The sequence below is a fragment of the Nanorana parkeri genome, unplaced genomic scaffold (genome assembly GCF_000935625.1).
Source record: "Nanorana parkeri isolate BGI_ZX_2015 unplaced genomic scaffold, ASM93562v1 scaffold56, whole genome shotgun sequence".
NCBI lineage: Eukaryota > Metazoa > Chordata > Amphibia > Anura > Dicroglossidae > Nanorana > Nanorana parkeri.
This window is the reverse complement of record NW_017306324.1, coordinates 2,534,666-2,550,145: the sequence shown is the minus strand read 5'-3', so window position 1 is coordinate 2,550,145 and position 15,480 is coordinate 2,534,666. Positions and strand designations below refer to the sequence as shown.

The following is a 15,480-nucleotide window of genomic DNA, read 5'->3' as shown; positions in this document are numbered from 1 at the left end:
CTTTTCATTATGTGGTCAGAGTTACACACACACACACACACACACACACACACACACAGTGCCGAAGCACTTATAAGGGTTCTTTCACATGTGCGTTGAGAATTTAATGAAAGAGCAACGCTGATTAACGCTTTTATAGCGTCAACAAGGCATTTGGCAGGCATATTCTAGGCATTAATGAGGCGGCAAAACCGCTTGCAAAATGCCCTGCAAGTAGGGGAGTGTGTTAAAAGGTAAAGTGATGTTGTAAAGAGACGTGACCAGCAGTGGCCACACTTCTATTTTGTTCGAGAAGTCGCAGCTGGGCAGACTTGGGTCATACAATTCTGGGGGGTAGCCAAGTGCTTGAATGAGCTGTGCAACATTTATTTCAGACATGGCTGGTTCTGCCTGATACTTACAATGCCTGGCAATGGTATGACTGGCACTGCTAAGCTGAAACTGGTATGACTGGCACTGCTTTGGATGGCACTGATAACAGCTGGCACTACAGGGTGGCATAGGTCATGCTGTCACAGGTTGCAAGTACCTGGCTAAAAGCTGCCCTGTTGCTTGCAAAACACTGGCTGTGTGCAGACAGGAAGTGGCATCTGCACACGCTCTGTCCACTAAGTCTATGATTCCCCATTCTTCTATGGTTGCAAAACCTCCTATGCCTCTCCTAAAACACCTGTGCATCGCTTCTTAAATGCCCGAAAAATGCTATAGGTGCACTGACCAAGGGGCATTTCAATATACTTCAAAGGTGGCATTTGTTCAGCGGTAATGCCTCCAGAACGCAACACAATGCTAACGCCCATGTGTGAACAGCACAGGGCGGTTGCTATTGCTTTATCCCACGTGGGCATTAATAGGCAGCCGAGAGGCATTAAAAACTCTTCTCTAATGCCTGGTTTTAACACATGTGTCAGAGGCCTTATTTTTTGCAGCCAGTCATGAGATTTATATACCCCTGCTACACTGCACAGTTAGGATGATTCTTCAACTACTTCCTAGCTCTGCTTACTACCAGTCACCTTCCTGTTCCCTGGCTAGAGCTTATGTTCCTACTTTATTGCCAATGAGGAGGCTGGAGGGCGAAACATGAAACGGAGAGCTCCAAACCTGATAAGAAAATAGGAAAGGCTCACAAGACTGGCTGCCCAGAATTACGAATCCTTCCGCATCAGGACAGTTCACCTGTACGTGTTTCAGCTTTTTGAATTAGCTGCTTACCAGGAGTTCAGCTTTAACAATAAGAAAATGCTATCTCACCTTCAAATCTCGATGTACAATCCCCATATCATGCAGGTACTTCACAGCGTCCAGGATCTGTTTAATAAGCTGACTGGCGTCTTTTTCTGTGTAGAAGCCTTTTTCTACAATCCTGTCAAACAGCTCCCCGCCAGACACCCTGCCACAAGGAGATACTAGGTCATTCACGGCAATTTTGCTAACAGTGATTTGTGCTTAAAGTGGACCTATCATCAGATAGAACACTTCATATTAAGTGCATGGATGCTAAGCAATCCAGATAAGAGTTGTATTAATATCTGTTATTTATATCTGCCTAAACTTCAGCTTTAGTATGTTATTGAGTACATAACTTATATATATGAGTTACATTAATTTTAGGCAGTAACCCCTGACTGCCAGCAGGGGGCGATGACGCACAACACATAAACAAAAGAGAAAAGGCACGCATTAAATAATGTTGTGCAAAGAAATGTGAAGTTGCCCCTAGCAACCATATTTCAGTTCATAATCTTGATTTCTGACTGGTTGTCATGGGATACCACACACTACATTTTGTCATTGCACCTGCACCACTTTACTGGGGTCATCATGCAATACTTACAGTTGCATTATGAGGTAAAGATGACTGCGGCTCTCATAGATGTCCTCCAGTGACACGATATTTGTATGTTTAATCCTGTCAAGAAAAAAATAAATATTTGGTAAGCAGCGGTGCAACAGATCTTTACAGCAACCAACATACCAAATCAAAATAGGCAATAAGAATAATTATGGCCAGAAATTTGAACCAGTTGTTGTGTCAAGGGTCAGATTTGCTATTAAAGGGGACCTGTACTGAAATGGATAAAATCACTTAAAAGACTGAAATACCGTAATTAACTTTCCTACTGAAAAAAAACTGAACTCAGGTTTCCTCCTGTCTGGGTCACATGACTGAAAATGTAGGCAATTGATCATGTGATCTTTGCTGAAAGGTCAAATTAGAATTTGGATTGGCCGATCTTGGCTTTAGCCGAGGTCACAAATGCCTACGCTTTAGCTGGGATCCGGGAACATGTCCCCTGCCAGCATGCCTAGAGGAAGACCCTTGTTTGGAAGCAGTGGACTCCCTACAGAGGTCCAAAAGCAGTGGTCTCTCTACAGAGGTCCCTACTGAGTTAGAGCTATAATGTTCCGATCAGCAAAGCACATGCTCCTTGCTAACTGCAAAATCGCTATCTCTGACTGAATGGGGGATACTGAACCTCTTCAGGGAGCCCCCTGCTTCCACACAGAGAGCAAGGGTCCTTTTCTACAGCATTAAGGAAGCCTGTCTCCTCCCCCTTCAGTCAGAGTTGGAGATCTTGAGGGCACAATCACACCATATCCAGTGCGTTCCGGCAAGGTTCAAGCTCAGAATGCACTGGATCTAGAGCTGCAGCTAACGATTATTTCAAAATCGATTAGTTAGCCGATTATTAAGTTCGATTAATCGGATAAACTATAAAATAAAGTTTAAAAAATGGCTCCAGTGTCTTCCAGCAACGTGCTTCTGAGATCGGACCTGTCTATCAGCAGCTGTCATCCCCCCACACCTGCTCATTACTACATCTCCCCGCGTCCCTGTGCCGATCGTGGATGGGCAGGAAATGTGAGGCGGGGAGGAGGTGCGGCATGTGGAGCGTGCATGCGAGCGGGTCTGGCAGCGGCGAGCGTGAGGTGGGGAGGAGGTGCGGCGCACAGCGTGTGGAGCCGTGAACAGGGCCAACTGATTGGAAGCCGATTAATCGATTATTGAAAAAGTCGATTATAATCGATTATGTTGATTAGTTGTTGCAGCCCTAACTGGATCGCATAGATCAGGCTGGGCCACGTTCTGGGGCGGGAGGGGGCGTGGCAGTGCCATTCAGGTCAATGGAACCGCAGACATGCCCTCTGCCCACAGTGCGATCTCCCGCACCAGAACGCGGGGTACAGGAATAGCCTCCTTTCTGGTGCACTGCGATCGGAACAAATAGTGCATGCAGCATTTTTTTCCCATTCACACTGCACCGGAACGAAGGGCATTGCTGTACCGCAGGCCCTAAAGTATGAGCTTTGCTGAGTGGAACATTAGAGCTCTGACTCAGTAGGGGTTGTGTTAGACCTCTGCAGAGAGACCACTGCTTCCATACAAGGGTCCTCCTCCACAACATACTGGCAGGGGACAGGCTTTTCTACTCAGGCTGTGGCTGCTTTCTAAAGACTATGAGGGGAATTTATCAAAACTGGTGCAGACAAAATCGGGAGCAGCTGTGCACGGCAACCAATCAGCTTCTCTCTTTCATTGTCAAATCTTAACTGGACAAACTGAAGAGAGAAGCTGATTGGTTACTATAGGCAACTGCTCCAGGTTTTGTCTGCTCCAGTTTTCATAAATTCCCTTCTAAGACTTTTCACACCTCTTTGCTTTGATGAACCCGGAATGTATTAAGTGGATTTAAAGTAAATTCAGTTGGACCTTTAAATGCACATATTATTGCAGGGCCTTGCACAGCAGTGTTCCTGCCCGAGGGCCATCGTGGCTACTATGCAGCACTCTATTTTGTGGCAAACAGTCAAAAGGTAAGCTGGCGTGCAGAAGACTTGTTGCTTGGAGAGGACTGTGAAAGCAGCAGAGGATTCTGGGAGATGAGCCATTATCCACAGATAAGCCACTGTTCTCCGCAAACGTCTCAACAATGAAAGGCACTCTTGTGCAATGCAGCAGTTTTCCTAGCAAAAGCCCCTGCATGTCTGAGTCATGCAGCTACACGCAAGGTTTTCTCTTTTCTCTCTGCAGCCCACGCATGAGAAAGTTGGAGAAAAAAAAGTTGAAGTTCCTGAAAAGCTTCAAGGTAAAAAAAAAACACGTAGCCGTGGGTAAGCTGCAAAGACTAAAAGAGTCAGGGTTAAAGCGGGGTCCCGGCTAGTGGGAGGATAGCACAGGCAGCTGCAAAAAGTTACCCACTGTGGGGGCGTACAGAATTTTTACATGTCTACGGAATTCTGCCCCATTCCTCTACGTACACAACAGGTTGTGTATTCCCTCCCGCAGCAATAGAGCCGACATTTACACAAAGCATAACTGAAGATTAGTAACAAGCAGAATACAGTTTAGGAGGGGGTTAGGAAAGGTAACGACTCTACTGGGGATGATGGTATTAGTGTATTGTTGAAAGCCTTGGTTCTCAACTGGTGGGACGTGACCCAAAAGTGGGTCGCGAACCACGTGTTTAGTGGGTCGCCGCATGCCTTCCACTTTTTTAGATGAGAGGCTCCTGTGCCTCCCCCTAGCGCAGCACTGTTAGTTCTCCTGCCAAGCAGCCATTCAAAGTATGCTGCCCGGTGCTGAATGTGAGGTGGGATGGGGCTATGGCCGCGAGGGAGCTCCATACATAAGTGCATTGGATTACCGCTCCCTCACGCACCCTATAGAAGTGACTGGACCGGAGTGACATCGCATTCTGGCTCCCGCCACCTCTACAGGGCGCGCAAGGTAGCTGTACAAGCAATGCACATATGGATGGAGCTCCGTCACAGCACAGCAGCCCACTCTGGTCCCCAGGCTGCGGATCCACTCCAGTTCCCGTAAGGTAGGGAGACTGGGTGGATCTTAAAAAATTATTTTTTAAATTAAATATTTTTTGTAGTGTGGATGTGTGTGTGAGAATGCCTATGAGTGTGCGAGGTTTTGTGTGTGGCTGTGTATATATGTCAGTGTTTTAGAGGGCTCGTTCACACTAGTCCCATGTGACTAACGCACTGTACCATGCAATTGCATTGCACCTACCGTACGTTCTGGGGCAGGAGGTGCGTTGGGTTGCCATTCATTCGAATGGTACCCCAAACACACCTCATACGCCTGCACTGGAAAGCGCAGTACCCTAATTCTGTGCATTCCATTGCAGTGCGACTTGGGTCACGACTTAATGCCCAAGGACAAATGTGGGTCCTGAGGTTACACAGGTTGAGAAACAAAGGAAAGTACAAGGGCTAGAACTCCACGTTTACAAAAAAAAAGCACCTGCCTTCCCCCTGCCTCCCTGACCCCCATGCTAATTAAAAAAAACAGGCTGGTGTCCTCTTCTTGCCCAGGGGTGGAAGTGGCCGGTCCTTTCTTCTGCACTGCATAACCCTAAGGGCAGGTTCACACCATCCGGAAAAGTAGCCATTTTTGCTCAGTACACATACAGGCTCAAGCTCTTGGTTGCGCTTTGCTAATCTCCTTTAATATCACCGCAGCCAACTGGTTTTCTAATAATGCTAAAAAATTCAAAACATCCCACTCTGTAACCACGTGTACAGAACGCCATCAGGAATGTTGCTTTTTGCGATTGGCTCCCTGGTTTTCCCCAGCAGCTTTTCTCCTATTACAAGACTGGGAATGATCATGTGATTATAGCAGGTAGACCCTCCCACTTAAAATAAATGGAATGCATGTGTCAGTTACAACACAACAGCAACGGGCAAGACTCTACAATGAAGTCTGGTAAAATCTTGCAATGCACTTTTGATCTGGTGAGGATTTCTGTTGCTCGGAAAACAAGTACAGTTACATTTTGAAGAACCACCCCAGTCCAACTGAACAAGGGTATCAATTTTAAAGGGAAGCTATTAAAATCAGTATACACTATGAGCGGAATTTATCAAAATGGATAAGACAGAACCTGGAGCAGCTGTGAATGGCAACCAATCAGCTTCTCTCTTTCATTTTAAAATCTTAACTGAACAAAGTGAAAAGAGAAGCTGATTGGTTACTGTGCACAGCTGCTCCAGATTCTGTCTGCTCCAGTTTGGATAAATTCCCCCCTCTATGACTAAATGTTTGTGGGCACCTGACCATCATACCAATATGAGCTTGTTGGACAACCCATTCCAAACCCGTGGACATTAATGTGGAGTTGCCCACTCTTTGCCGCTACAACAGCCTCCACCCTTTAGGCAAGGCTTTCCACAAAATCTTGGAGTGTTTCAGTGGGAATTCATGCCCATTCAGGCAAATGAGCATTTGTGAGGTCAGCTACTGATGTTGGATGAGGAGACCTGGCTTGTCGCTGTGCAGGCCACTTGAGTTCCTCCACACCAATCTCACTAAACCATGTCTTTGTGGAGCTGGGTTTTTTGCACAGGGGCACAGTCATGCTGGGACAGAGAAGGGCCTTCACCAAACTGTTACCACAAGGTTGGAAGAGCACAATTGTTTAAAATGTCTTTGTATGCTCTAGCATTACAGTACCTTTCATGAAGCATTGTTTCCTATATCAAGATAATTGATGGCTTAGCTTACAAAAAACAAACCAGATAATTGCTTCTAGTGCATCCTAGAGGCTGACTCTTTCCAGGTTCAGACATCAGCTATGACTTATGCTGAGGGGGAGCAGTGAACACACAGAAGCATATTCACCATTCACCATTAATGACTGCTCTGCTGAACCCGAGGTCTTTTTTATAGAGTTTGTTTTTCATCTTTAATTTAAAATCAATGGAAGCGATGGATACAAGTAAAAAATAATTTGTTTAAGCCAAGTAAAAAAAATTAAAAATGATTACAAATACATCTCACCCAGGGCACTAGAAGAGTACACATGAGATGACAATGGCAGATGACCAGCTAAGAGGTAGCGAAAGGCCAATCCCTCTAAATCCCCAAAGACTACATAAATCAGTGCATTAGAGGGAATCAGAGACTCGTTTGGGCCATTACCGCTGCTTTGGCAAATGAGGGATTTCTTAATCACGCTCAGGTTTAGACAAGAGAAATGCAGAGAGATTCCGGAGCGGATAACGGCATGCATGAGATCCGGCAAGGGAGGGAGCGGAGGGGAGGGGAGATTACAGGCTGCCTTACTAAAAAGATGTTGCACAGATGTCGCTGCTATTCTTAGCATTGCGGATCTGACAATTCTGGGTTTCTCTGGGTATTATTTTGCGTTGGCCCTGAATAATAAGATGACTGCCTGGTGACCTGAAAATTATATATCTATATCCTACATCCATCCTAGCTTCTCAACCAGCCATGTGTGTACCCCAGGGGGTATGCCTGCTTATTAAATGAATTTGACATAACAGTGCACATCTTTATGTAATATATAATACACGCTATGGATAAAGGTTTGTGGACCATTACATATGCACTATATGGTCAAAAGCATGTGGACACCCCTGCAAATGATTGAGTTCAGGTGTTTCCAGTGGGAGGTGTTGTTAATGCTGCAGCATACAAAGACATTTTAGATAACGGTGTGCTTCTAACCTTGTGGTAACAGGTTGGGGAAGGCCTTTTTCTGATGTACAGCATGACTGTGCTACTTTGCACAAATGCAGCGCCATAAAGACTTGGTTTGATGAGTTTGGTGTGAAGGAACTTGAGTGGTCTGCACATAATCCTGACCACAACCTTACTGAACACCTTTGGGATAAACTGGAACACTGATTGTGAGTAAAATCTTCTCATCACCATCAGTACCTGACCTCACAAATCCTCTTGCCTAAATGGGCTCAAACACCAACAGATACCCTCCAAAATCTAGTGGAAAGCCTTCCCAGATGAGTGCCACCTGTTATAGCTGCAAAGGGTGGACACAACCTCATTAACAACCATGGCTTTGGGTTGTCCAACAATCTCATAAAAGGTGTGATGATCACTTGTCCACAAACTTTTGGTAAAATAGTGTAAGCGTAATGTTTAAAACACATAAAAGTAGTTTTTATTATTTTATTTCAAACCTGTCAAAGTAGATCAGGCCAGATGTATGCCAATGCTCCAGGCTGATGGGGGTGTGCTGTTTTAGATGCCACAGCAAACCTTAATATTAATGGCGATTGTGCGCACCCCTAATAAGTACTAGACCAGCATACCTAATAAAGAGGTTGATTGCACAAATGGTATATACCTAAATTAGCCAATGGGAAGCATATATGAATATGCTTTTCATTTATTAGGGTGTAAAGGGGGCATTCCATTTAAAGCAGATGTGTATGCAATTGCTAACATCTCGTATAAGCCTTCACATGTTAATATAATTTCCAAAGTTGTTTTTAATATTTTTATAAATCTGCAGCAGTCATTGAGAGAATACCTGGTGATCATGTCATAAAGGTTAGTTTTCAGCGTTGTTAGCTTGGGGGAGACTACAAGTGGCCATGCAGACATACATTGTACAGGCATGGTCCACCGTTAGGGCCCAATCAGGAAGCCGGTCCTGAGCAATGATGTGCCACCAAGGCTGGAGTAAATTTACCAAGTCAGGAAGTGGTGGAAAAAAGGTAAAAAACTAATTTTATGGGGGGAAAAAACCTAAACAAATCATGCCAATTGTTTATAACATTGGCACCCATTTAGGGTCCATATCAAGATGAAATGAGTTTACAGAAGAACTGAACTTCAACAAGCTTCAGCCAAAGGCAACTGTCCAGCTTCTGAATATGCCCCATCATGCTAATCTTGTCCCTAGTACCCACTAGCTCTCATTTTTCTATTGTTGAGCACACAAACAACAGAAGAAACCGATTACACAATTGGAAACCTTTTCATTTTGGGCACTTTAAAAAAAAAAAATTCCCTTTGTTCAAAGGTCAGCAATGAAGGAATGATACCACGCAGCCCGAAGTGACCTGTTATACCCAATGGCGGTGCAGATCACACAGGTTCACAGGATCGCCATGGAAACTTGACTGTGCAGGACGAGGATTTATTTCATCCCGCTATGCGGTTTTATGTACTGTCCATTAAGTACAGGCCAGGCGAGCATCTCCTACCCAACAGCGAAATATACAATTGAGACAGATATACAGAGACTGTTGTGCCTGCTGAAAGATGTGCAATTGTATACGCACGCCCTTGCTGTGCTATATATGAAAATGCTTTATAGAGCTTGCAATAAAGCAGACGCTGTGCCACTGCCCCTCCTTTGACTGCTCTTTGGAGTGTTAGCAAAGATCGCTACACTGGTGACATCCATTTTGATTATGCATTAGGGTCAGGACTGGAAAAAAATATGAAATATTTTAATCAATATGGTTACAAGGAGTGGGATTAAATTTATGGAAATTCAATATAGAAATAGCTATTTATTTTTATAGTTTTTGACCAGAAATGCATGTTTGCTTTTTCATGTTTTTGTTGGTGTATCAAATGTAAAGATTTGTAGATTCGTAGCCAGGGGCAGGTAGGTTCACCAACAATGACTCTGCTTACCTGCTTTACGTAGATATAATCCCTAACCAGGTGACCTTTTGTTTGTGTATTATAAACAGCTGCCATAATTTTTTTAACTCAAAATATCAGTTGTGATCTTTTTTTTCCCCCACACCTCTTTGGATCTGCTGATTGATGTCAGCCTCTCTCAACCACTTCCTCTCTACATGGACTTTCTACAGTATCAGCTGCACATTATTGTTCTGGACCAGCTTTCGGATAGTGACCGCAGTGGACCATGCATGCAATATGTGCGTCAGCGTGATGATAGTTTCCACCAGGAGTGTGTGTGATGGGGTGACAACACAAAAGGAGTGGCGCTAGACCTTGGGGCAACATGTCTGCATGGACAGCACCAGAGAGAAGGCAAGTTTTGAACTGAGAGCTTTGTTTTGTTTTATATGCCCTAGGCGGTATTATTTTAATTCTAAAAATTTAAGCTGGAAATGAGCTTTAATAACTATTGAGATAGGAAATGACCCATGCACGATTTTTAGTACGTCGGCTGGCTCGTACACCTGGAATGTGGGAAAATGGGCAGCAAAGAATGAATATTGTGTATGAAATGAGTAGATATGACTGCCCTCATGTTCAAATATACTGTCTGGCCAAAAAAAAAGGTCACACGCTCTAATATTTCGTTGGACTGCCTTTAGCTTTGATTTATTGACCGCCTGCTTTCCAGCTCCCTTGTCCACTCCTCCCATACTCGCCTCCAGGACTTCTCTAGAGTCTCTCCCATCCTTTGGAATTCTTTACCCCAACCTGTCCGTCTATCTCCCACCTTGACTGCCTTTAGGCGTTCCCTAAAGACTCATATCTTCAGGGAAGCCTATCCCTCCTCGACCTAACCACTGAACCTTCACATTCTCAAATAATTCATCCCCACACAGCTCCCTCCTTATGTATAATTTCCCCCTCCTCTTTCAGATAGTAAGCCCTCAGGGGCAGGGCCCTCCTTACCATCTTGTATTGTATTGTAACTGTAATGTCTTCCTTATATTGTAAAGCGCTGCGCAAACTGTTGGCGCTATATAAATCCTGTATAATAATAATAATAATTATGGCATCGTTTCCATAGCTTATGCAATGACACAACATTTATTTCCATCCAGGGTTGCATTCATTTCTCACCAAGATCATGTACTGATGATGGGAGAGTCAGACCACTGCGTAAAGTCTTCTCCAGCACATCCTAAAGATTCTCAATGAGGTTAAAGTCTGTGGTGGCCAATCCATGTGTAAAAATTATGTCTCATGCTCCCTGAACCACCCTTTGACAATTTGAGCCCACATTGTCATCTTGGAATATGCCCAATGTACCATCGGGGAAGAAGAAAAAATCCATTCATGGAAAAATCTGGTCATTCACTATATTCAGGTAGGCAGCTGACCTAATTTTTTGGTGACATAACGTTGTTGAACCTAGACCTATTATCCGCTGGAAGGCACAGACCCATTTGCTTAGCTAATCAAGGTGATGACTTTTTTTGGCCAGACATTGTATACTTGTTCCTATGTATAGTTTCTAATTATACACTAACATTAAATCTTACTGATAAGATAATTTACATTGAGCTGACCTCTTGTACATGTATATATAAAAACACAGATAAGACTATAGTTTCCCTTTAAGGAAAGAGCAAAGAGCATCTGTCTTCTCCATCCACCAGATGCACCGCAGGGTATGATTAAGAGACGTCAGAAGCCTTACAGGGACTTGTGAGCTATATGTAGGATTCAGACTACGGATCTGTCATGTTAAGATCTAAAGCCCGCTCACTCATAGTGACCCCCGGATGTTCTGACGGGAGCGGGTTTGTCTTGCAGTGAAAAAACAGCTAAAGTTCAAGGCAGAGAGAAGAGAAAAGAAAAAGGAGAGTGCACTTACTTCCTCAATACCTCTATTTCATTTTCGATGCTGGTTTCCTTCCCTTCCAGAGCTTTTTTGGGGATACATTTTATTGCTACCAGCTTCTGCGTTTTCTTCTCCTCCGCAAGGACTACTTCAGAAAAAGCCCCTCTGTAAATAAAACAAGGGACGTTTAAACACATTACTACTATTAAACAAACATCTGTACCACACTGTTTTCTAGTAATACAAGCTGGGATGTAACTACAATTTACGGGGCCCCATGGAAAAATGTTGATGGGCCCCTCCAGCCATGCAAAGAAGTGTATACATATACCCCAAACCCAGAAATACCAGTTTTTCTTGGGGCTACACTAGTAAATCAGGGCACTGTAAAACAAAGAGGAAGGGACATTTTGGTCCTAGCTATATACAGTAGCTTTATCTTTACGTTAACTAGCCGATGCCTATGACAGGTTTACATTAAGGTAGCCCTTCCCTGAGCATTGGTCTGCTATAGGCTGCCCTTGTCTATACAGTGTACTGAAGCTGTAGTCTCTTTGAATTATGCCGTGCTCAGGCTAGAAGACAGTGGCTGTAGGACAATCTCATCATGGTTGAATGGAGACCTTTGCAGCTATGGTGACCTGTGACATATTGTAAAGAGGGTTAATGATCCAAGAGGAGACCTTGTCAGGGTTGCCTTGAAGGGCTTGTTCATATCAGTGATTGAGATGATCTGTCACATTGGAATCACTGCCTCCTAAAAGATGTTACATGTCATCATTTCCATTACAAATACTAAACAAAAGGGGTTTTTATTCCTTATATAACGGCCAAGTCCAGTAAAAGCTTTTTTCCTTTTTTGATAGTATGGTAAAAGGTTAGAATTTTTATTGCTGCTGGTGTCTCTACTGGTGAGATAATCCCTCATTTTTTTCCTGGGACACGAGAGCAAGAAATAACATTAAGGAAAGAGGGAAGGGTGTCTCATCAGGACATTTAAAAGCAAACTTTTAGAGGACTTTCCCACCGCTTTTTGTTTTTCTGCCCCCCCCCTTTCCCGTAACCGAGACAAGAAATGCGAGGAATCTCCCCAATATTAACAGAGACAACAATAAAACCCAGCAGAGGCCCTAACTTTTCCCTACGGTATCCAGAAAATAATTGCTGGGACTTTAAGTGCATGTATTGAGGACACTTCAAGCTAAATGTTTATTCCCATTCAAGTCTAAATGGACTTGAAACAAGTCTAATGACAGTCAGACGGAGGTCAACTGTAGGTCAAATGCACCTGCCAATGAATCTGGAATGATCTCGAACTGATGCCATCAACACAAGCGCAAAGCCCGTTGACATAGACCCTAACGATACCAGGAAGGGCCATGTATATATTTCCTGTGTGCCCCATTGGTAAACTCTCAATCTAATGGAATCTGGCACAGATAGAAAACGAACATAGTACACCAATTTATTCAGCTTACAAAAAGCTGCTGCTGAACTGACTGTCAGCTCTCGTCAGTGCATGCATTTCTGTAAGTACATTTTTTCACATTTTGTGAAAAGGGTTAAAACTTACCCTTTAAACATGCTATTGAAAACGGTTTAATATGTCTGTTCTATATGTGCAAAAAAAATACATAAAAAGGGTGTTGTCATAGCTCGCCATGGGATAATGGGAGGAGCTATGCAAATTAGTCCTTAATGCTTTGATAGCCTGCCGGAAAAGGACTCGTTTTCGAGCATGCAAGTTCCAGGGCTGTCAACCTTACCCTGTCTACACTACTTGGCGAGTCAATGATCTGAAATTGGTTGGCACACCTGGTATAGTTTTTTTAGGTTAGTAAATCACTAACTAAAGAGAAGCAAGACTATGGATGTCGACCTCAGAGATTTCACCTCCAAAACCAAGTTGACAGCAATTCTGATATTTTTACTCTTATGGAACAAAAAAAGAGCCTTTATGGAACAAAACAAAAGGCCAACTGTGTATCCAGAACTGCTGGTTTATTGCAAAAATACATTCTACAATACAGAGCCACTCATTCAGTGCACGGCTGCTTTAAATTTGTATGTCACCACTGCAAAATACCATCGTTTTTATGCAGTGGGGCTTGGAAAGTGATATACTTACAACCAGATGTGGAATTCTGCTATTTTTGGCAAAGGCAGCTGTGTAATTTTGGTAGTTTTTGCAAATACGTTTTTTCTATTATTGGAACAAATTACAGAAAGGCAGTAGCTACAAAATGGGCTTATTAAAAACACTAATAATCCAGGATTCAGCAAAAGGGGCCAGGCTATTGCAAAGAGCAGTAAATCAGATCCCAATATCCTAATGATTGTGTCACATAATGCAGCTCCAGGCCATCAAAAGCTGATATTTTCTCAGCCATTCAGGTAGCAGGTTTCCCGCAGTCCAAGATCAAAGTTATGGGACCCGTTATCAAGAAGTCATACAAGTGACCGCTAGGTACAAGGAGTGACCAATAGGCTTAAAGTGACACTTTACACAGGAGTTGAATCTTAAAAATACATTCAAGTACCTTAACTGTTAACAACAATGTATCTGATTTGTGTATCACTCGGCTGTAGATAGTCAAAATCATCTCTGAATTGGTGCCGACACTGTCCTTCCTTCTGGAGGGGGGCTACTTTTGTTCCGCATGGTCCCTGTGTGTGTTGTAAAGTAGTCACCGCTCCTGTGATGGACTACAATCTCAATACAAATTAGTAAACAAAATGTGAGATTGTAGTCCATCACGGGAGCGAGCTTGGAGCGGTGACTACTTTACAACACACATAGGGACCATGGGGAACAAAAGTAGCCCCCTCCAGTAGGAAGGACAGTGTTTCAGAGAAGATTTGAGATCTATAGCCGAGTGATACACAAATACAATACATTTCAGTTAATAGTTAAGATACTTAAATGCATTTTCAAGATTCAACTCTTGAGTGTAGTGTCACTTTAACGATTGGAGACCCCCAACTGGATTTAGGATATGACCAAGAACTGATTCATGTTATCACTAGAACCACCTATGTATCTCTACTGCAGGCATGAAGTGACTACTATAGCCAAGGAGTGACCACAGCTATAGCCCAGTAATTACCACCATGGTGCACACATGCCTACAAGTGATACAAATTGGAAATAACAGCATCATAATCATGGCTAGACTTGGCTACTGACCAAGACAATGCTGCCACTAAAATGGGCTGACATTACCCATACCTCATTGGTTAGATCCCACCAAACATTCATGATATGCCCCTTTGCACTTCTTGCCTGCCTCCTAGCTTTTCGGGTCTATCTGCTGCAGTTTCTAGCCCTAATAATATTGCATGGTAGCTGGCATATCACGAGCTGTATGGAGAAGAAAATTAAAAGTAAAAAAATGTCATGTATAAAAATACAGAAAAAAGAAAATGCTCTTAAAGTGTATGTAAACACAAAACCTACAGTATTTTCAGTATCTATGCCATCACTGCTCACTGTAAACAGTTTTTGAAGCCATTTTTTTGTGGGTGGATCTGTTGCAAAGTGTCTTAGTTGGAGATATTGTCAGTAACTGCATTTCCTGTTGCTGTCTAACAATTCTAAGCCATTGCCTCGCCAATGATCAGCAATGGTGTCAGCCTGCCCTGAGCACATCTACAGTTGGCTCACATTTTGGATTTTCCTTTACTTTCATTGATGGTTACCATTAGTGGTGAGCCTAGGCTTGGTGTGAACCCAGTTTGCCTGAGTTCACCCAAGCCCACGTAAAATGTGACTGCCACTCCCTCCTCCCGACCTAATCAGTTGCAGATAGGCGCTTTTCCGCATCCCGCAGCTATACATCACAGTGGGGCAGAGAATGCCCGCAATGCAACTGTCATCACCGACTAAGCCGGGAGGGGGGAGTGGCAGTCACACTTTTGAGTGTGCTTGGGCATCCCAAGTTCACGCCAAGCCCTGGCTCACCAGGACAAATAGAGGTGGTGGAGTAAAGCCTATGCCAATCTAACTAAAAAAGCTTGGCCCTACATCCACTTCAACACTTGTGACCTATAGAAGATTTTCACTCATGATTCTATTGCATTATGGCACCTGATGGGCTACAAGATCAGCTCCTTCTTCAAAAAAATTCAGTCAAGAAGACCTGTATCACTTTATTTCACCCAATATAAAAATTTGCTTGGTCATAAAAGA

At 43.4% G+C, this 15,480-nt stretch overlaps 1 protein-coding gene across 1 annotated transcript in view; it reads right to left on the bottom strand.

Annotated features, from left to right (window-relative positions):
- The window catches only part of CAMK1 (calcium/calmodulin dependent protein kinase I), a 111,946-nt gene that overhangs the window by 20,652 nt on the left and 75,814 nt on the right, over positions 1-15,480 (bottom strand). Inside the window, exons 3-5 of the mRNA XM_018576120.1 lie at positions 11,325-11,456; positions 1,838-1,912; positions 1,255-1,393 (exon numbers count right to left, since the gene is read on the bottom strand). Coding sequence (XP_018431622.1) covers positions 1,255-1,393; positions 1,838-1,912; positions 11,325-11,456 — 346 coding nt within the window. The remainder of the gene's footprint in view (positions 1-1,254; positions 1,394-1,837; positions 1,913-11,324; positions 11,457-15,480) is intronic.